The following is a 22,576-nucleotide window of genomic DNA, read 5'->3' on the forward strand; positions in this document are numbered from 1 at the left end:
AATTATCCTTCATGTGCGACCTCTTTGTTTTCTAATCACTGGGATAAAATGTTTGAGGGTTAGACTGTACACCAGACTGTGGCTTCCACATTACCAACCAAAGCAAATAGGCTACAGCTCATAAAATGCCATAAAGCAATTAAGTAAGGTTGTTAGAAAGATACAGAGAACAGATGCATTGTTAGATCAGTTTAGGGTAAATGATTTAAACCCTTACAGTTGCTACTCAGTTGGTAATTTAGTGCCATGACCATTGATTTTAAGGTTCAGACCAAAGTAGGGAATAAAAAATATAGAAGAAATAAATCTAAAATTAAATAAATTATTATTTGGAATTAGTTCTATCCCATTTAGTTTCTTTTTTTTTTTTAAACATTTATTTGTTTCCAACACAGAGTACAATCCAATAAAGATTCCACCTTTACATACCCTACAGGGTCAGGTGTGACAGCAATAGAAAAGCATAAAACAAAAAAAAAAAAAAAGATTTCCATAGATACATTGATTAACTGGAAAGAAAATACTCTCAAATAGCAGAATTTGTACAAAATGTTGGCTTTTTTTCCATTTTTCAAAACAAATTAGAACAATATTGATCATACCCACATACTACCTATTCATAGACACAAACAAAAAAAAAAGGGGGGGGAGGGAGAGGGGGAAAGGGAGCTCTCAAAATCCTCTCTCAATAATTTCAGTCTCTGAATTAATCTATGTCCCCCAGACACACTTAGCCTTATATTTCTCTATAATTAGTTATCCATGTATGTGGGAAAAGATCTAAAGCTACAAAGTCCATAAAAGAGCTTGAAGACAAGAATGGCATCAGGATAACTTTTTGTATCGCTAAGGGGTATGTTTTGATAATCGGGAGCCAGCCTGCTATGAAAATTTTTATTCTCTTTTCTGATATAGTTTCTAAGTGGACTGACTCATGTATGATTTGAGTTTGAATCTCTTGTAAGATCTGAGAAAATCCAGGAGCTGAAGTGTCCTTCCAATGTTTAAGAATTTGATGTCTAACAGCTAGTATAATGATGTTTAAAGTATGAGCATAAAAGCCCCTATTACCGGGAGCATCTAACCAGATTATCTCATCAAGTGACAGGATAATAGTTGATTTATATTGTAAATTAAACCAATATTCTACCTTACGCCATAGTTGTATAATTTTTGGGCAATACCAAAAAATATGTAAAATATCAGCCTTCGATTTATTGCATCGGGGACAATTCCCGTTGCAGATAGAATAAAACTTAGCTAATCTTAACAGGGAAATATAATAATTATTAATAAGTTTTAGATGAGATTCTCTCCAACTCCTAGGAATTTCACATTTTTTTACATTTATCAAACTACGTTGAATTTTACCAAAATCAATTGAAGGGAAAAAGGGAGTCCAAGATAGTATCAATTTATTTGACAGGATTAATGCTTGTTTAGAAAGCATAATATCAAATAAAAGAGAGATGGACGGGTTTTCTAATGCAAATTTTTGAAGACATAGATTGATATCCGACCATGCATTCAATTTACTCATATCCCACTTACATGAATTAATAAAATGACGGACCTGTAAATAAGCAAAAAAGTTGGAACTAGGTAGCTGAAAATGTTGAGAAAGAATCCCAAAGGAAATTAATTGCCCATCTTGAGGCAAGATCTGACAAATATATTTAAGCTCTTTTTCAGCCCACTCTCTAAAAACTACTTGTTTAAGCCCGGGAGAAAATTGAGGATTTCCTCTGATCGGTAAAAATACCGAAAATGTATAGTCTACTTCCAAGCTTATACAACACTTCTGCCAAGCCGCGACAATATTTCTAATGGAAATTAGCGAGAGTATCTGTATTGGTAAAAGATGAATAGGACAATGTAATATCGCTTTCAGGGCACAAGGGGAAACCATATAAGTCTCCATCTCTATAGACGACACTAATTCTTTCTCCACAATCCAATCCATCGCCGTTTTGGCTAGGCAAGCCCAATTATATAATTTAAAGTTGGGAAAAGCAAGGCCTGCTGCTTCAAAGCATTGCATAAGTCTATCTAGAGAAATACGTGATTTCCTGTTGTTCCAAATAAATTTGGAACAGCAGGAGTATAATCTACGCAGATCCTTGTTAAGAATGAAAAGCGGGAGATTCTGAAGGGGGTAAAGTAAACGAGGGAAAATGAATGTCTTTATTAGATTTACACGGGCCGTGATAGATAGTGAAAATGTCGTCCATAACTCCAAATCTGATATGACCTTAAGAAATAATGGCGAAAAATTCAACAGATACCAGTTTTTTCGGATTTTTATGTAGTATTATACCTAAATAAGTTATTGCCTCAACCTCTTTAAATGGATGGTCTTGTAGGCTATTCCTAGATTTATTAATCCACATGAGTTCACTTTTATTAAAGTTTATTTTATAACCCGCAAATGAACTGAACTCATCTAGACATTGTAGTGTGGTTGGAATTGAATGAGCGGAGTTCTTTAAGAATACCAATAGATCATCTGCATACAGCAGGATCTTAAGAATATAGGAGCCCATACTGATTCCCTCTAACACATTTCTTAGACGAATAGCTAAGGGTTCTAGTGCCAAGTTAAATAAGAGAGGGGACAACGGGCAACCCTGCCTTGTTCCCCGTCCTAAAGTGATTTTTTGAGATAGCTGACCATTCACAATAAGAAACGAAATTGGATTTCTATAGACTTTTTGAATAAATTGTAAGAATTGATTCTTAAAGCCAAATTCCTGTAGTACTCTAACTAAATGGGCCCAAGAAATAGCATCGAATGCCTTTTCAGCATCTAAGGAAAGAATCGCACAATCATTTATCCAATTCTTTTTTCCTTTCTCATTTAAATAATGAGAATAATCCAGAAAAGTCACTATTTTCCTTACATTCTTAATAGAAGTCCTAGATCTAATAAAACCGGTTTGATCTGTATGGATAATGTTATCCAGCAATGAGGAGAGCCTGTCAGATATAATAGCCATCAAAATTTTATAATCTGTATTCAACACAGATATGGGCCTGCAAGAGGCTGGTTCTTCCGGAGTTTTACCCTTTTTAAGAATTAACGTAATGTTGGTGGCTAAGAAGTAAGAAGAGATGGAGCTATCTGACTGGAAGTAGCTATTGAACAACCTTTCCAATATAGGAATGATTTCTGGGGCTAGTATCCTATAAAATTCTATCGGGAGGGAGTCTGGGCCGGGGGCCTTATTTAGTCGCATCTTATCTATCGTTTTTTTAATTTCATCTGCCTCAATTGGAGCATTAAGAGATATCAAATCCTCTTCCTGAACTTGTGGTAGCTTTATATTTGACCAAAATCTCTCTTGTATATATACATTACTATCCTGCTTCGAATATAGTTTCTGATAATAAGAGAACAGAACTCTGCTAATTTCCATTGATTCTGTATGGCATACACCATTTTCTTTCATAGTTAAAATAAAATTCTTTTTCTTTCTATTTTTTATTAATTTTGCTAGGTATTTAGTTGAATCTCCATAAAGACCTCTAAATTGGCTATTAAGTTTTGATTCTTCAATATGGGATTTCTGGTCTAGAAAAACATCTCTTTCTCTTCTCGCCTCCTGATATTTATTCCACTTACTTATAGAACGCTCCTCAAAAAATTTTCTGTAAGCATTTCTAACACTATTAGAAAGCTGAAGTTCTCGAGCCCTAGCCTTTTTCTTACTATTTATTAGATAACTCATAATTTCACCTCGTAAGACAGCCATGGCCGTCTCCCAAAAAATCTCAATTCTATCAAAGAAAGCAATATTATGTGTGCAGTAGTCCCTCCATTTCTGCTTAAGCCAATTGGAAAATCTGGGACTATTCAAAAGATATCGTGGAAAATATAAAGATTGCGTTCTTTTCGAGAAACTAGATGAAGAGGGAAGAGTGAGATGAACTATTGCATGATCGGATATCAATATGTCACCAATTCTTGGATTAGTTTGAACAATTGAAAGAGCCTCAGATATTAAAAACAAATTGATCCTAGAAAAAGTTCTATGGGCTCTAGATTCACAAGTAAATGTCAAGGAATCAGGGTGTTTAACTCTCCAGATATCGACCAGTTTCAACTTTGTGCAAAATGTTCTAAAATATTTGGCAGTTTTTTTATACTCTTTAGCATCTGTATTGCAGAACCTGTCTAATTCTGGAAAAAGTGTCATATTGAAATCCCCTGATAAGATAAGTTTTTCCCCCACGAAGGGAAAGATCTTAATTTTTATTTTTTCCCAGAAACTTTTACTATTTTTATTGGGCCCATACACATTACATAGGACATATACTGCTTGATTGATTTGAATTTGGAGTATGATATATCTTGCCTCTTGATCTTTCTCTATATGTAAGATTTTATAGTCAAGGTCTTTATGCAATAAAAACGCTACTCCACATTTCCTGTCTATACTTGCCGCGGCAACAACTTCACCCACCCATTTAATTTTGAGTTTTGCAGCTTCTATGTCGGTAAGATGGGTTTCTTGAATATAGACAATATCTGGTCTCTTCTTAGCAAGAGTTTTAATTATAAGCTTTCTCTTCTTAGGGAGAGGATATACCTCCTACATCCCAAGAACATAAATTTAATCCAGTCATTTCATCCTAACAAAATCTTTTAACTCAATCATTTCTACTTTTCCAAGGATGAAAATAGACGAGAGAGAGAAGAGAGAGAGAGAAGAGACAAACAAAAAAAAAAAAAAAGGGGGAAGGGAAAAATTAAAAATAATTAAAATGACATAACATCTACAGACACACACCCCATTCATCCACATATATAGCACATATAGCCTGGCGACCATTAATCTATTCATGATAAAGCATAACTCGGCTGTATCAATTTTCATTTTAGGATTTTTGAACTAATAAACCTTTTGATACCTTCAATATCCTGGAAAGCAAGTGTAGAATCCCTATCTTCAACTATTACCTTGGCCGGGTAGACCATACGGGCTTTAAATCCATTATTTATTAGTTGTGAGCAGAATGGAGCCATTAGCTTTCTCTTCGTGGACATCTCGTTAGAGAAGTCCTGGAAGAGTAGGATCTTGTTATTGCCCAGCTGTAGGGGGCCATTCTTTCTAGAAAGTTTCAATAATTCCAGTTTGTCTTGGAACTTGAATACTTTGAATATACACATTCTGCTCCTAACTGTACCGTCAGACTGTGTTCTCTTAGGACCTATCCTGTGTGCTCTCTCTATTATTATGGGTAAAGAATCTGCTGGCATTCCTAACGCTAAAGGTAATTCAAAGGAAGTGAATTTCATTAAATCCTCATATTCCATAGTTTCTGGAAGCCCCACAATGCGTATGTTATTACGTCTGGAGCGATCTTCCATATCCTCCAGGCGCAATTGCATACTTTGAATTGTGGTATCCTGCTTTTGAATAATTACTTCCTGAGCATTTATACGGTCTTCAAGGTCAGAAATTCTGTCCTCTGCTTCACCGATCCTAGCAGAAAACTGCCTGACTTCGGTGGAGAGGGACGACAGTTCAGTAGTCATACCCGCAATTTATTTTTTAATCATTTCAAATTGAGGTGAAAACACCGCTGATAGCTGTGTTATCAACATCTGAATATCAAGGGAAGGGGAATTAATTCACCTAATGTAACATCAAGACTGGTATCATTTGTTTTAGATTTTTTATCTTTTACTTTAGCAGGCATCACCGGTGAATTTCTTTTCGTCAGTGTGACGAATTTTTCCATAGATTAAATGTGCAAGTGAAAATTTAGTACTAAGATGTGAACCAACCTATTAACAGCCTCGCCACTGCAAGGACACAAAAAAACAACACTTGTGAAAGCAAAAAGCTGTACTAGCTGAAGTGATGGACCTCTGGGTCCTCTTTCTTTTTTTTTTTTCTTTTTTTTTTTTTTTTTTTATAAGTGTGAGTATCTTAAATTATAGGGTGATCCCCCAGCTAGGGGGAAAGAGAGAAAAAAAAAAAAAAAAAAAAAAAGCAACAAAATAAAAAATAAAAAAATAAAACCACACAGAAAAAAAGAACAAAAAAAAAAAAAATAAGCCTGTCAAAGTGTTTATATAAATTCCCTACCTTCCCCTTCCTCTTGTCTACTTCCCTTTTCACCTATAATCTAGCCACCAGAATGGATAGACTATACACAATGTTTAAAAAATAACGGTCTTTCTTAAAACTGCTACAATATATAAATCCTAATGAGCAAATAACCCAAAATATGAGATTTTTTATTTTTCCTTTAGCCCTTCCTTCTCTTTCCTTTCTCTTTCTTTCCTTTTCTCTCTCTTTTTTTTTCTTTTTGACCCCACCTTATTAATATAGAAAAGGAATTTCGTGGATAGCAAAAAACAACAATTGTCTAGAAAATGACAAGTCAGCCTAACAAGCAAAGATATTAGCAAATGTTATTCAATTGTCAGGTTCAGCATAGAAGATCCGGTAAGGTAAATTGGTGTTAGCACCACTTTCCAACATATAGATAGATAAAGATAAACCCTGTGTTTAGCATAAATGTATTGCAGGAGATGTAAAAGTAACACATAGGGATAATATGCCAACCCCCAAACTATATTCACATGAAGGTTTTAAATTTGACATATACCAAACAAATGTCCTTAAGATCTTCAAAAGTACAATTTTTATGTCTCTTAATTAGCACCCTGCAAATATGAATCATAGATTATCAGGTTTCCCCTTTTTACTTCGACTTTTATCCTTTTTGTTTTCCTCCACACTTTAGCTTTCACTTTAGGAAGACAGAGAAAGTAAAGTAGGCCGTTTGTAGGATTTTACCTCCACAGTCAGCTAAAGTTAGCAAGGCCACCATATAGGAAAACACCTATATACAAAATATAAGGAGTAGGGTGACCTGATTAAATATATGAACAGTTTATCCGGCATAAAGCATAATAACCGGTAATCTCTTTAAAGGCTAACTGACTCTCTTCAGACCAGCCGGTCTGGCAAAGTTAATAGCAAACAAAGAAGGTAGATACAGTAGTGATACTTGCGGCAGCAACAGTTTCTAGAGGCTCCCCGTCGATTTAGTGCAGGCACCCGGATTATCCCAAAGCGGCTGTGTTCGCTCCCAGCAAACCCAAGGAACCCGGTCCACCGCCTTGACTCAGCAGCCCAGCTCCCGATGAGGTTGGTCGGCCCAGCACGGATCCCTCCGCGAAGCGACGGACCTCCTCACCGGCACTAGCTTTTTCTCCGGCTTCCTGTCAAGCACTGCAGGAAGCTGTCCGCGGCGTGTCGGGTCCTTATCCTCCGTACAGCAACCAGCTACCACGCACTGGTTCCGGAACTCTAGCAGCCAGGTAGGGGGTATTAAGGGTGTTAATTACCCCAGAATTTTGCCGCTTAGCTTTGTGCCTTCTGCCAGGTACTCATTCAGCATTCATTCAGTCCAATAAAAAGATAGGGACTTTCCAGCTTCTCTACAGCCAGGATCTCCTGGCTGTGAGTATTACCACACTGATATCCCCACTTGGTTGCTGGGGTAAGTGGTTAGATAGCTTGGGTAGGATTTTTTCAGCGGTGCTTGGTCACCGCACAGCTCTGGAGCATGCTGTTCTCAAGCTCCACCCCAAACGGAAAACTATCCGCTTTAGTTTCTGACTTTTGGACCATAATATTTTATGCTAGTTTTTAATATATATCATGCCCGTTTTTTTATCATATTATTATGTAACCCCTTAGCCACTGCTGTCCAAACATGATTTCCAGGCTATCTACAATGTATTACTTAATTATTGCTCACTTTACAAATATCTTCAACTTTCCTTCTCCTGTGAAGAGAATCTCAGTCATCTTCTGCACTAATAGGTTTGCTTATTGCCTAGGGGAGCTAACTCATTTATATGCATCAACAAATGGCGACATCATCACACGTGTTATGGTGCATGTGATCCTATTGCAAGATGTTGGGAATGTGGAAAAGGGGTTAATGAGAGATATAGACAATACGTTAGAAGGAGATAGTACCATTAGTAGATACAAAAAGGGGATTATATGGTATTGCAGACTCTTTGGATAGGCAGGAGTTAATCTATAGTCTACTTAGCATGAAGTTGTATTCAAACTGCCATCCATAAAAAGAGTTGCATCAAAGCATGCTGATATTTTTATTGCCTTAAAAATGTTTGTAGTAAAAGCTAGAAACTAATCCCGGAGTATCTGATGTACATGTCCTACTAACGCTCACTGGCTGATAAATTTTCCTTTTAATGGTCATTGGTTGATAGGTACTTCCTGTTAATGCACATTGGCTGATAGCTACTTACTATTTGTGCTCATTGGCTGAAAACCTATTCTTGTTAATGGTCATTAGTTGACAGGTACTTCCCGTTTATGCTCTTTGGTTGATAGCTACTTAGAGGCCTACTTATCAAGCCGTCAACTTTGCTGCATTCAACGGCACAAATACATTCGCCTGACATTGCCTATCATTGCTGCCGCGGACATGAATACGCTCTCATTATTTAACAAAAAAGCTGTCAAAAAGCAGCGCACCAAGTACGGGGTGATGAGCAGCGGACTGTTGTTAACTAACAGTCATCGATCTCGCTGCTCTTCGGCTTTTTCACAGCTTTATTTGTATACTGTCACTAAATACTGCCACTATACTAAACTGTTTAACCCCTATCCCGCCGCTCCCGGACCCCACCGCAACTAAATAAAGTTATTAACCCCTATCCCTCCACTCCCGGACCCTGCCGCAACTAAATAAAATTTTTAACCCCTATCCCGCTGCTCCCGGAGCCCACCGCCACTCTAATAAAGTTATGAACCCCTATTCAGCCGCTCCCGGAGCCCACCGCCACCTACATTATGTCATTAACCCCTAATCTGCTGCCCTCTACACCGCCGCCACCTACATTATGTTATTAACCCTTAATCTGCTGCCCCTACACCGCCGCCACCTACATTATGTTATTAACCCCTATCCCGCCACTCACGGAGCCCACCACAACTAAATAAAGTTATTAACCCCTAAACCGCCAGCTCCCCACATCGCCATAAACTAAATTTACCTATTAACCTCTAAACCTAAAAACCTAACAATTTATATTAAATAGTAACTCATCCCAATCTTATAATAAATTAAAATTTACCTTTAAAATTAAATTAAATTAATCTACCCTAACTATTATACTAAAATTACATTAAACTATATTAAACTATTAATTATTCTACCCTAACTATTATACTAAAATTACATTAAATTATATTAAACTATTAATTAATGTACCCTAACTATTACAGTATACTAAAATTACATTAAACTATATTAAACTATTAATTAATCTACCCTAACTATTATACTAAAATTACATTAAATTATATTAAACTATTAATTAATCTACCCTAACTATTATACTAAAATTACATTAAATTATATTAAACTATTAATTAATCTACCCTAACTATTACAGTATACTAAAATTACATTAAACTATATTAAACTATTAATTAACCTACTCTAACTATTATACTAAAATTACATTAAACTATATTAAACTATTAATTAATCTACCCTAACTATTATACTAAAATAACATTAAACTAACAATTAAATTAAATATATTATATATTTAAAAACCTAACCCTACTCAAATAATTTAATTCTACAATTAAAAATTACAAAGTTACAAAAAACTAACAACTAAGTTACAAAAAATAACAAACACTAAGTTACAAAAAAATAAAGTTTTAAATAAAGATTTAAACTAATTATACCTAATCTAAGAGCCCTATGAAAATAAAAAAGCCCCCCCCCCAATAAAAAAAACCCCTAACCTACAATACACTGCAAATAGCTCTTAAAATGGCCTTTTGCTGGGCATTGCCCCAAAGAAATCAGCTCTTTTACCTGTAAATAAAAATTACAAACAACCCCCCAACAGTAAAACCCACCACCCACACAACCCCCCAAATAAAAACCTAACTAAAAAAAACTAAGCTCCCCATTGCCCTGAAAGGGCATTTGTATGGGCATTGCCCTTAAAAGGGTATTTAGCTCTATTGCAGCCCAAGCCCTAATCTAAAACTAAAACCCACCCAATAAAGCCTTAAAAAATCCTATCACTAACCCCTGAAGATCGACTTACAGTTTTGAAGATCCGACATCCATCCTCTAAGAAGCCGGCAGAAGTCTTCATCCAAGCAGCAAGATGTCCTTAATGAAGCCGGCAGAAGTGGTCCTCCAGACGGGCAGAAGTCTTCACCCAGACGGCATATTCTATCTTCATCCTTCCGACGCGGAGCGGCTCCATCTTCAAGACATTTGGCGCGGAGCATCCTCTTCAATCGACATCTTCTTGCTGAATGATGGTAACTTTAAATGATGTCATCCAAGATGGCGTCCCTTAGATTCCAATTGGCTGATAGAATTCTATTAGCCAATCGGAATTAAGGTTGAAAAAATCATATTGGCTGATGTAATCAGCCAATAGGATTGAACTTCAATCCTATTGGCTAATCCATTCAGCCAATAGGATTGAGCTCGCATTCTATTGGCTGATTGGAATAGCCAATAGGATGAAAGCTCAATCCTATTGGCTGATTGCAACAGCCAATAGGATTTTTTTAACCTTAATTCCAATTGGCTGATAGAATTCTATCAGCCAATTGGAATCTAAGGGACGCCATCTTGGATGACGTCATTTAAAGGAACCTTCATTCGGGAAGAAGATGTCGTAAGAAGAGGATGCTCCGCATCGGATGTTTTGAAGATGGAGCCGCTCCGCGTCGGTTGGATGAAGATAGAAGATGCCGTCTGGGTGAAGACTTCGACCGCTTGGATGAAAACATCTGCCAGCTTCTTGGAGGATGGATGTTGGATCTTCAAAACTGTAAGTGAATCTTCAGGGGTTAGTGTTAGGATTTTTTAAGGGTTTATTGGGTGGGTTTTAGTTTTAGATTAGGGTTTGGGCTGCAATAGAGCAGAGCTAAATGCCCTTTTAAGGGCAATGTCCATACAAATGCCCTTTTCAGGGCAATGGAGAGCTTAGGGTTTTTTTGTTAGGTTTGTATTTAAGGGGGTTGGTTGTGTGGGTGGTGGGTTTTACTTTGGGGGGGTGTTTGTATTTTTTTTTTTACAGGTAAAAGAGATGATTTCTTTGGGACAATGCCCCGCAAAAAGCCCTTTTAAGGGCTATTTGTAGTTTATTGTAGGTTAGATTTTTTTATTTTGGGGGGCTTTTTTATTTTCATAGGGCCCTTAGATTAGGTGTAATTAGTTTAAATCTTTGATAATTTATTTTTTATTTTTTGTAACTTAGTGTTTATTTTTGTGTGTAACTTAGTGTTTATTTTTGTGTGTAATATTTAATATAAAGTTAGCGGGTTGTTAGGTTTAGGGGTTAATAGTTTAATTTAGTTTATGGTGATGTGGGGGCTGGCGGACAGCTGCTTCATAACTGGTGTTTCTGGTGATCTGGAAGGCTCGCCAGAAATACGGGGCTTCAAGCTCCCTTCCCCTTCGCACTGCTCATGATCTCCTTTTCTCCTCCTCTCTCATTACATTGTCACATTCCCGCCTACATGATTTCTACAGTCTGGCCCCCATTTTGTGCAACTCTGCCTTCAACATGACTCTCCTAGTTTTCAAACTTTCAAGTGCTCCTTAAAAACTCTACTGTTCAGGGATGCATGTAATATACACTAATATTTTCCTATCTTAGTTCCTTTCCTCCTTTAGTTATCCCCTTGAAACCCCTTAGCATGTACGCCTATGAGCCCAGCTGCTTTGTAGATAACTTTCATGAGAGATGATTTAAACCAGTGCAACTCTATCCCTTTGTCTCTCATAACTGTCACCTTGCATATTAGACCCTTGCTTTATTGCTGCAGACTCTGTTGGCGCTCTAAAAATAACTGATGATATACATATACAGTATCTCACAAAAGTGAGTACACCCCTCACATTTTTGTAAATATTTTATTACATCTTTTCATGAGACAACACTCAAGAAATTACACTTTGCTACAATGTAAAGTAGTGAGTGTACAGCCTGTATAACAGTGTAAATTTGCTGTCCCCTCAAAATAACTCAACACACAGCCATTAATGTCTAAACCATTGGCAACAAAAGTGAGTACACCCCTAAGTGGCAATGTCCAAATTAGCCATTTTCCCTCCTCGATGTCATGTGACTCATTAGTGTTACAAGGTCTCAGGTGTGAATGGGGAGCAGGTGTGTTAAATTTGGTGTTATCGCTCTCACACTCTCTCATACTGGTCACTGGAAGTTCAACATGGCACCTCATGGCAAAGAACGCAGAGGATCTGAAAAAAAGAATTGTTGATCTACATAAAGATGGCCTAGGCTATAAGAAGATTGCCAAGACCCTGAAACTGAGCTGCAGCACGGTGGGCAAGACCATACAGTGGTTTCACAGGACAAGTTCAACTCAGAACAGGCCTCGCCATGGTCGACCAAAGAAGTTGAGTTCACGTGCTCAGTGTCATATCCAGAGGTTGTCTTTGGGAAATAGACATATGAGTGCTGCCAGCATTGCTGCAGAGGTTGAAGGGGTGGGTGGTCAGCCTGTCAGTGCTCAGACCATATGCTGCGCACTGCATCAAATTGGTCTGCATGGCTGTTGTCCCAGAAGAAAGCCTCTTCTAAAGATGATGCACAAGAAAGCCTGCAAACAGTTTGCTGAAGACAAGCAGACTAAGGACATGGATTACTGGGACCATGTTCTGTGGTCCGATGAGACCAAGATAAACTTATGTGGTTCAGATGGTGTCAAGCATGTGTGGCGTCAACCAGGTGAGGCGTACAAAAACAAGTGTGTCTTGCCTACAGTCAAGCAAGGTGGTGGGAGTGTCATGGTCTGGGCCTGCATGAGTGCTGCCGGCACTGGGGAGCTACAGTTCATTGAGGGAACCATGAATGCCCACATCTACTGTGACATACTGAAGCTGAGCATGATCCCCTCCCTTCAGAGACTAGGTCGCAGGGCAGTATTCCAACATGATAATGACCCCAAACACACCTCCAAGACGACCACTGCCTTGCTAAAGAAGTTGAGGATAAAGGTGATGGACTGGCCAAGCATGTCTCCACACCTAAACCCTATTGAGCATCTGTGGGGCATCCTCAAAAGGAAGGTCAGGGAGTGCAAGGTCTCTAACATCCACCAGCTCTGTGATGTCGTCATGGAGGAGTGGAAGAGGACTCCAGTGGCAACCTGTGAAGCTCTGGTGAACTCCATGCCCAAGAGGGTTAAGGCAGTGCTGGAAAATAATGGTGGCCACACAAAATATTGGACATTTCCACTTAGGGGTGTACTCACTTTTGTTGCCAATGGTTTAGACATTAATGGCTGTGTGTTGAGTTATTTTGAGGGGACATCAAATTTACACTGTTATACAGGCTGTACACTCACTACTTTACATTATAGCAAAGTGTAATTTCTTCAGTGTTGTTACATAAAAAGATATAATAAAATATTTATAAAAATGTGAGGGGTTTACTCACTTTTGTGAGATGCTGTATATATTTGAAAGACATGCGCTAACACTGCTTGTGGTGAAACCCACGACTTATTAGTGATTAATCTGGTTGTTGGATGTCCTCTTTGCACCTTAAGCAGGTGATTAAAGTCTCAATAAATTAATTAAACTCATTATTTTTTCAAAGGGCCATTATAGTGAAATTTTAAATGCTCTTATTGGTTAGAACATGTAATATAATGGTTAGTGACCATACAAGTCTATGTGTGTAACTCCCACAAATGCAGCCAATAAGGGACGCATATGAATGAGTTCTTAAACTGATCAAGCAAGCACTGTGTGGCATGTAGTACTGGATTATGAAAGATACTGACACCAGTTAAGGCAAGGCCTGTCATGTAGCTCATATATCTGTGTTTGCTTTTCCAGCTCCACCTCAGGCTCAGATAATCCACTCCGGGCAGGCCTGTGTAGTGAAGGAAGACAACATCAGCGAGCGAGTGTACACCATACGGGAAGGAAACGTCTTAGTTCTGGAGTGTCTGGTAAAGGGGCACCCACGGCCTCAGGTAAATCCCATGTCGTACAAAGTTTCCCCACTAGTAGGTAAACGCTGGTCCTGCATGGTCACAGCTTGTGTAGGAAAAATGGACCTTGAGCTAATCACTGAACAGATATAGAATGTGAGAGAGACTTCATGTGATTATGTGTTTAACAAATAATAATAGTGCACTCATTAATGGGCAGATACAGAGTTAACAGAAACAATGAGATTAATTATATCATCATATTAGCTGCCTTATGGAGAGTCAGAGTCCAACAGATGCAATATATACATAGCAGCCACAATCACGCAATCACGTAATTGCGTAATTGTCATTAGTAAAAAAGCGGAAAATTTAAATATATATTGTGGCTACTGAGGTAAAAAAACAACACAAACACTTAAATAAATAAATTTAAAAAAACCCCATCAAATTAAAAAAATGGAGTTCATAAAGACGTGTAAATGAGGAAGAAAAATGTTATATGAAGGTTATGCATACATTGTAGACAAAAAAAAAGAAAATGTCACATATTGGAGATGTGAAAAAAAAGGTTTTTGTGGAGGAAGGCTAAAAACCATTAATGATATAATTGAAAAAGATGCATCAAATCATTCACATCCAACTAATGCAGCAAGAATTTTATCTATGAAAACAATTGAAAAAATAAAAGAAGTTGCTAAAAATTCAGAAGAAGTAACATCAAGCATAATACAAAATTGCACATCTAATTTCCCCCTTGAAGCAGCAGGAGCTCTACCTAAAAAAGAAACTCTTGCCAGAATGGTACGTCGACATCGAACAACACCAAATGGAAACATTTTAAATGATGATTTAAGAAAAACAACCAGAGAAGATTTCATCAGGTACGAAAGTGAAAATTTAATCATTCTGTCTACTAAAAAAAATGTAGATCTTCTTTCAAAAAAACAACACTGGCTCTGTGACGGAACATTTGACTCAGCTCCTTTAGGTTTTCAGTTGTATACAATACATGTTTTAATAGAAGATAACCATACCATACCATTAGTATACTGCATATCAAAAAATAAAAATCAGGAAACTTATCATTTAATTTTTAGTATTATAAAAGAAAAAAATCCAGATATCAATCCTATATCAATTACTGTAGATTTTGAAAGAGCAGCAATAAATTGCATGACAAATTTTTTACAAAATACAATAATTTATGGATGCTTTTTCCATTTTTCCCAATGCCTGTGGAGAAAAATACAATCTTTGGGCTTAAAAATATGGTATAATAATGAAAAAAATGCTCTGATCATAAAATGCTTAGAAGCATTAGCATTTGTGCCAGTGGAAGATGTAGTTGAAACATTTAATGACTTTGTAAAATCAATAGAAAAACAAAACAGTAACATTTTATCTGAATTTTTAAATTATTTTGAAAAAACCTGGATTGGCGAACTACAACAAGGTACAAGAAGAAAACCTACTTTCGATATTACGATGTGGAACACTTTTGAAAGAACAAAACTAGGGTTACCTAGAACAAACAACTCTCTAGAAGGATGGCACAGAGCATTTGACCAACGAATGTCTATAACCCACCCAAGCATTTGCAGACTAGTTTCAAAAATAAGAAAAGAACAAGCAGAATGGGAGTTAACAATTGAAAAAATTAATTCTGGAGTTGAACTGAGAAAACCAAAAAAAAAATATGAAATCATAAACAACAGGATAATGAAAGTTTTAGAAAAATACAGTGAATACTCAAGATTAGACTTTTTAAAGGCAATAGCACATAATATATAAGATTTACTTAAATAAATCAAGATACATTCGGCCGAGGGCAGATACGATCCAAAATTTTCTGTTACAATCAGTGACTCGGGCGCCGCAACCGCCTCTGGGAACCTATCCATGGGTCCCTACCCTCACGATGTACTTTTAACACATAATATAATTATTATAATTATAATACTATAATTAATATGTTATATATAAATTGATTTAATTGTCTTTTGTCAGTCCACTATTAAAAATGTTATAAATGTTATATATAATAATGAGGAGGGGCCCAGGCGCCAACTAACGGAGGCTAGGTGTACTAAAGGATCTAGATATGATTTGTTACAATCAATGTGAAATTTATTACATTCAAATAAAAACTTTTAAAATATTCTTAAAAATCAGTAAATACATATACTCATGGATCCATGGTTAGTGACATACATAATAATATATCGACATTAAAACATGATTAAAAAACAATTGAGGATTTATATGCTGGCTTGTATAATGTGACCTCTAACTAATAGTCTGTTCCAATAAGGTCTGCTGCGACCAGGGGATATCGAAGATAAATGTGATGAGAAAAAATGAGTGTCTCTTAGAAAAAAGTGATCACAAAATTTGAGTGGAAGTTTTCAAAAACAATACGGTGCTCCTATTTAGATCAAAAAGAGACCCAAAAAATGGATTAATAATTGGAGTGGAAAAAAGGAGTGAAAAAAGGGGAAAAAATGAAAAAATGAAAAAAACGAAAAAATGAAAAAAACGAAAAAAACCAAACAGACGAAAAACTAAAAAACTTTCTGGTGTTCAGATGAAACAATATGAATCAATAAGATTCCCAAGAGATAGGCAGTTATACATTTTAGGTACAAAAAACATATAAAGAAACAGTTGTTGCATATAAAGAAACAGTTGTTGCAAAAGACGATCTGATTCCCAAAAAAATATAAACAATAAACAATGTTATAGTCTGAGTGCAATAAAGAAACAATTGATGTTGAAAAGTCTAAATGTGGTAAATCCAAATGGAAGCTGGACTGCTGGCTCCTTAGTGCAGCTAGATAAAAAAATGAGACAACGGTCTCAGGTGATAAAGAAAAACTCCCAAGTGTATAAAAGAAAAACTCCAAAGTGTATAAAAGAAATCGTCAATCCAACCTGTGAAAAAAGCAAATAACAGCAATGTGCAAAAAATCAAAAACAATCGACTAAGATTGAAAATGAACTCACCAGTACTGGTCTACGCGTTTCGGCCTTATATAGGCCTTTCTCAAGACTGGTTTTGTGTGCTTACTGGTGATCTTTTATAGCGTTTGTGCTATGAGAACCCGGATGTGGGAGATTACTCAGCACTTCCGGTTTACTGTAAAGTTCCGATATCTAAATAAATTAACTTCTTAATTCTCATGTGGTTTATATGTTGTATTAGTAACCTATCTTATTGTGTTAGTTTGTAATACTGTGTTGATTCATCAGTGGATAAAGTACGTCCACTATGTACCGCTTAGCCTCCGTTCGGGCAGTGACGTCACTTCCGGTTGGCGTGAGACTGCCTTAGTATGCAGTTTGTTCTATTTGTTTATACCTATCAACAGGGGCATCTGGTTTGTGTTCCCCTCGTCGTCATTATAAATTGGAAAATTTGGAGTAAGTTATATAAATATTCATTGCGATCTGATTCCGCTTATCCTATTGGTCATGACGTCACTCATAGCCCTTCCGTTATTTGTGTTCTTGACAGAGAGTATTTGTATGTAACACCCCGGGAATTGGTCCTCTGCCAATTCATAATAATAGCGGAGAGAGAAATGGTCCTTCTTTATAAATCAACTCAAGGGAAGAGATTCATTGTTAAGACACTCTATGTGATATTAAGGTATATGTCAGTCCCAATGGCCATATCTCTATGAACCTGTATGCTCCGGTGTATGCAGGAGATATATTTTTATTGATGGCTATCAGGGTAGATGTATGTATATCCCTATAATAATGTTGTTTGGGATAGATTTAGAAGGAGACAGAGATTAGTGCCTTTTACATGAAAAGATATGTAACATTAGAGAGATTAGTACCTTTTACATGAAAAGATATGTAACATTAGAGGATAATTATGCTCGATGTCCTAAATTTGATGGCTATGCTCGATGTCCTAAATTTATAATTGTAATAAATAACTAACTAGTGTTACTATGACTCTGGAGAGCGTCCATTCAGACCATCACAATGTCTAATTTCAATGGTTAAAGGGTTTCTTGATCTACCCTTGTGGAATTGGTCCTCAGTGTATATGAGACAAAAATAAGAATCTGTACTAACAGTTGTGGAGATCAAAAAGACCATATAGCCACTATCGGTCAGCCAATATTTCTGAGGATTAGTGGTCATGTTGATGGTCACGCCGGTTGCGTTACTCACCTAACTGTAAGATAGCGTAAGGGTAGAAATAAAAATAGAATTTCTGAGCCTGTGTATTTCTAGAGTTATAAGATAGCGTAAGGGTAGAAATAAAAATAGAATTTCTGAGCCTGTGTATTTCTAGAGTTATAGACATAGTTGACGTATTAGGGACGGTGTAGATGAGAGGTACAATGATTGTCGAAGGAGAGAACCTTTTATTATAATATATGTGGGTCGATGCAATTGACACTTAATCTGGGTGATAAGTTCCACGCTATAACATGTCAGAGCCGAGGTACCGAGATTTCTGGGGTTCGGCAGGAGTGTCTCAGCCTTTTGTTCCATTTCCAATGGTTAAACTCATCAGGTTGAAAGCTGTAACATGTTGATGCAATTGACGCTCAATCTGGGTGATCAGTTCCACGCTGTAATATGTCGGAGCCTGGATACCGAGAATTCTGGGGTTCGGCAGGAGTACATCAGCCTTTCATTCCATTTCCGATGGTTGAACTCATCAGGTAGTTCAGTCCCTAGTTGTGGTGAGTTTGAAAGGATAACATTGGACTTACTTCTTGATGGTAAGTATTGTTTGGGGATTTTTGAAGTATTCCAGGATAGTCAGGTATACATAGATTTTTGGAGTATTCCAGGAGAGTCAGGTATACATGTGTGCATACACATCAAATGAATTCCAGGTAATTCTTCTGTCTTGAGGCTATTCCTTATGGGCGTCCGCTGGTATTGAGTAGATGGGAGAGATCCTCCTTGTTGTTTAGTCCTCTTGGGAAAAGGCAGTCGAGGTTGAAGATCCATTTGGATTCTATGATACGGATTTTGCTTGTGTAGTCTCCACCTCTCCAGCTTCTTGTGACTTTTTCTATGCCCATAAATGATAGGTCTTTTATATTTCCTTGATGCTTGACTGTAAAATGGCGATACAGTGCCGTGTCCATGTTAAGTTTTCCAATAAGAAGTAGATGCTCCCGGATTCTGTCCCTTAGAGGCCGGGAGGTCTGTCCCACATACTGCAGTCCACAAGTGCACTGCAGCAGGTAAATCACTCCGCTGTCACGGCATCTAATCAGGTTATGGATTTTGTGTTTCTCTTTCGTGTGATGGCAACAGAAAGTTGTAGATTTGATACCATGCTTGCACGCTTTGCACGATGTGCAAGGGAAAAAGCCATTTAACTCTTTTCCAAAAACATCCTTGACACCTGATGTCTTCTTTCTTTGTAGGCTGGGAGCTAATTTACTTTTTAGGTTCTTCGTCTTCCTATAGATGAATCTTGGTTTAGGAGGAAGAATCTCGCCAATAATATCATCGTCCCTTAGAAGTGGCCAATGTCTTTGGATTATCCTTTCAATGATTTCCTTATTTCCACTGTATTCGGTAATCATATTTATGTTTAGTGTTTTGTCTTCTAGTAGTTTTTCTTTTCTTTTGTATATCATCAACTCAGTTCTTTCGATATTGCTGATTTCCTGCATTTTTTGTTCCAATTCGGTCTTGTCGTATCCTCGGTCTATGAATTTGTTCTTGATTAATTCTGCCTGTTGTTCCCATCTTTCTTGGGTTGAGCAATTTTTCTTTGTTCTCAATAATTGTCCTTTCGGGATGTTGTCTTTCCAGGACTTATGGTGGCAGCTCATTCTGTGGATGAAATTGTTGCTATCCACTTTCTTAAAGAATGTAGAAGTTTCTATTTTGTTTTCAACAATTTCGATCTTAAGATCCAGAAAGGTCAACTCACTCCTGCTCCAGATGTATGTGAATTTAAGGTTCTCGGTGCTTCTGTTCATCACTTCGAAGGTGTATTTCAAGTCTTCTTCTGTCCCCTTCCATATGATAATGATGTCATCTATGTATCGGCGATAGAGGACCAGGTCCGCACTCGCTGGGCATGATTCCCAGAAGATATGTTCCCACTTTCCCATGTACAGGTTCGCGTAGCTCGGTGCGAACCTGGTCCCCATCGCCGTACCGCATATCTGTCGGTAATAATTTCCTTCATTATAGAAGTAGTTATGGCTCAGAATATATCAAATCCCCTCTAGGATGAATTCCTTTTGTTCTTCTCGAAGATTCTCGTCTTTATCCAAGAAGAATTCCACCGCCTTAACTCCCTCTTCATGAGGTATGCACGTGTACAGGGATGTAACATCGCAGGTGGCAAGAATGTATCCATCTTCCCAGGTGATTCCTTCTAGGAGGTTAAGTACCTGTGTCGAATCTTTCAGGTAGGAAGGTAGCTGCTTCACATATGTTTGGAGATTCAGATCAATATACTCAGATAGATTTGAGCTCAGGGATCCAATGCCGGAAATGATTGGTCTCCCTGGTGGTTTCTCCAACGATTTGTGAATCTTCGGTAGATGGTAAATGATGGGGGTTATCGAATGAGTGATGTTTATGTATCCATATTCTTTACTGTTAAGAATTCCTTGTTCAAGATACATTCGGCTGAGGGCAGATACGATCCAAAATTTTCTGTTACAATCAGTGACTCGGGCGCCGCAACCGCCTCTGGGAACCTATCCATGGGTCCCTACCCTCACGATGTACTTTTAACACATAATATAATTATTATAATTATAATACTATAATTAATATGTTATATATAAATTGATTTAATTGTCTTTTGTCAGTCCACTATTAAAAATGTTATAAATGTTATATATAAGTTGATTTAATTGTCTTTTGTCAGTCCACTATTAAAAATGTTATAAAACCGTGATTTTTAAGCTTCATTCCCACCCAGCAGCCGGATAAATGTCTTTCGGAATATTGTCCGTCGGACAAATGTCCGTCGGACAAGCGTCAGTCGGATAAAAGTCCGACCACGATATGTGTGTGTATAAATATGTGTATATACTGTATGTGTGTGTATATACTGTATGTGTGTGTATATAAATATGTTTATATACTGTATATGTGTGTGTGTATAAATATGTGTATATACTGTATGTGTGTGTATACTGTATGTGTGTGTGTATAAATATGTTTATATACTGTATATGTGTGTGTGTATAAATATGTGTATATACTGTATGTGTTTATATACTGTATGTGTGTGTGTATAAATATGTTTATATACTGTATATGTGTGTGTATAAATATGTGTATATACTGTATATGTGTGTGTATATACTGTATATGTGTGTGTATATACTGTATATGTGTGTATATAAATATGTGTATATACTGTATATGTGTGTATGTACTGTATATGTGTGTGTATATACTGTATATGTGTGTGTATAAATATGTGTATATACTGTATGTGTGTGTGTATAAATATGTTTATATACTGTATATGTGTGTGTATAAATATCTGTATATACTGTATGTGTGTGTATAAATATGTGTATATACTGTATATGTGTGTGTATAAATATGTTTATATACTGTATATGTGTGTGTGTATAAATATGTGTATATACTGTTTATGTGTGTGTATAAATATGTGTATATACTGTATATGTGTGTATATAAATATGTGTATATGCTGTATATGTGTGTGTATAAATATGTGTATATACTGTATATGTGTGTGTGTATATACTGTGTATGTGTGTGTATAAATATCTGTATATACTGTATATGTGTGTATATAAATATGTGTATATGCTGTATATATGTGTGTATAAATATGTTTATATACTGTATATGTGTGTGTATAAATATGTGTATATACTGTATATGTGTGTGTATATATACTGTATATGTGTGTGTATAAATATGTGTATATACTGTATATGTGTGTATATAAATATGTGTATATGCTGTATATATGTGTGTATAAATATGTGTATATACTGTATATGTGTGTGTATAAATATGTGTATATACTGTATATGTGTGTATATAAATATGTGTATATGCTGTATATATGTGTGTATAAATATGTGTATATACTGTATATGTGTGTATATAAATATGTGTATATACTGTATATGTGTGTATATAAATATGAGTATATACTGTACATGTGTATATACAATATGTGTATATACTGTATATGTGTGTGTATAAATATGTGTATATACTGTATATGTGTGTATAAATATGTGTATATACTGTATATGTGTGTATATAAATATGTGTATATGCTGTATATATGTGTGTATAAATATGTGTATATACTGTATATGTGTGTATATAAATATGTGTATATGCTGTATATATGTGTATATAAATATGTGTATATACTGTATATGTGTGTGTATAAATATGTGTATATACTGTATATGTGTGTATATAAATATGTGTATATGCTGTATATATGTGTGTATAAATATGTGTATATACTGTATATGTGTGTATAAATATGTGTATATACTGTATATGTGTGTATATAAATATGTGTATATGCTGTATATATGTGT

At 36.3% G+C, this 22,576-nt stretch overlaps 1 protein-coding gene across 1 annotated transcript in view; it reads left to right on the forward strand.

Moving 5' to 3' along the window:
• MDGA1 (MAM domain containing glycosylphosphatidylinositol anchor 1) overlaps positions 1-22,576 on the forward strand; it is an 802,309-nt gene that overhangs the window by 336,251 nt on the left and 443,482 nt on the right. Inside the window, exon 2 of the mRNA XM_053712693.1 lies at positions 13,918-14,057. Within this exon, the coding sequence (XP_053568668.1) occupies positions 13,918-14,057 (140 nt within the window). The remainder of the gene's footprint in view (positions 1-13,917; positions 14,058-22,576) is intronic.

This window comes from Bombina bombina, chromosome 4 (assembly GCF_027579735.1).
Source record: "Bombina bombina isolate aBomBom1 chromosome 4, aBomBom1.pri, whole genome shotgun sequence".
Taxonomy (NCBI): Eukaryota; Metazoa; Chordata; class Amphibia; order Anura; family Bombinatoridae; genus Bombina; species Bombina bombina.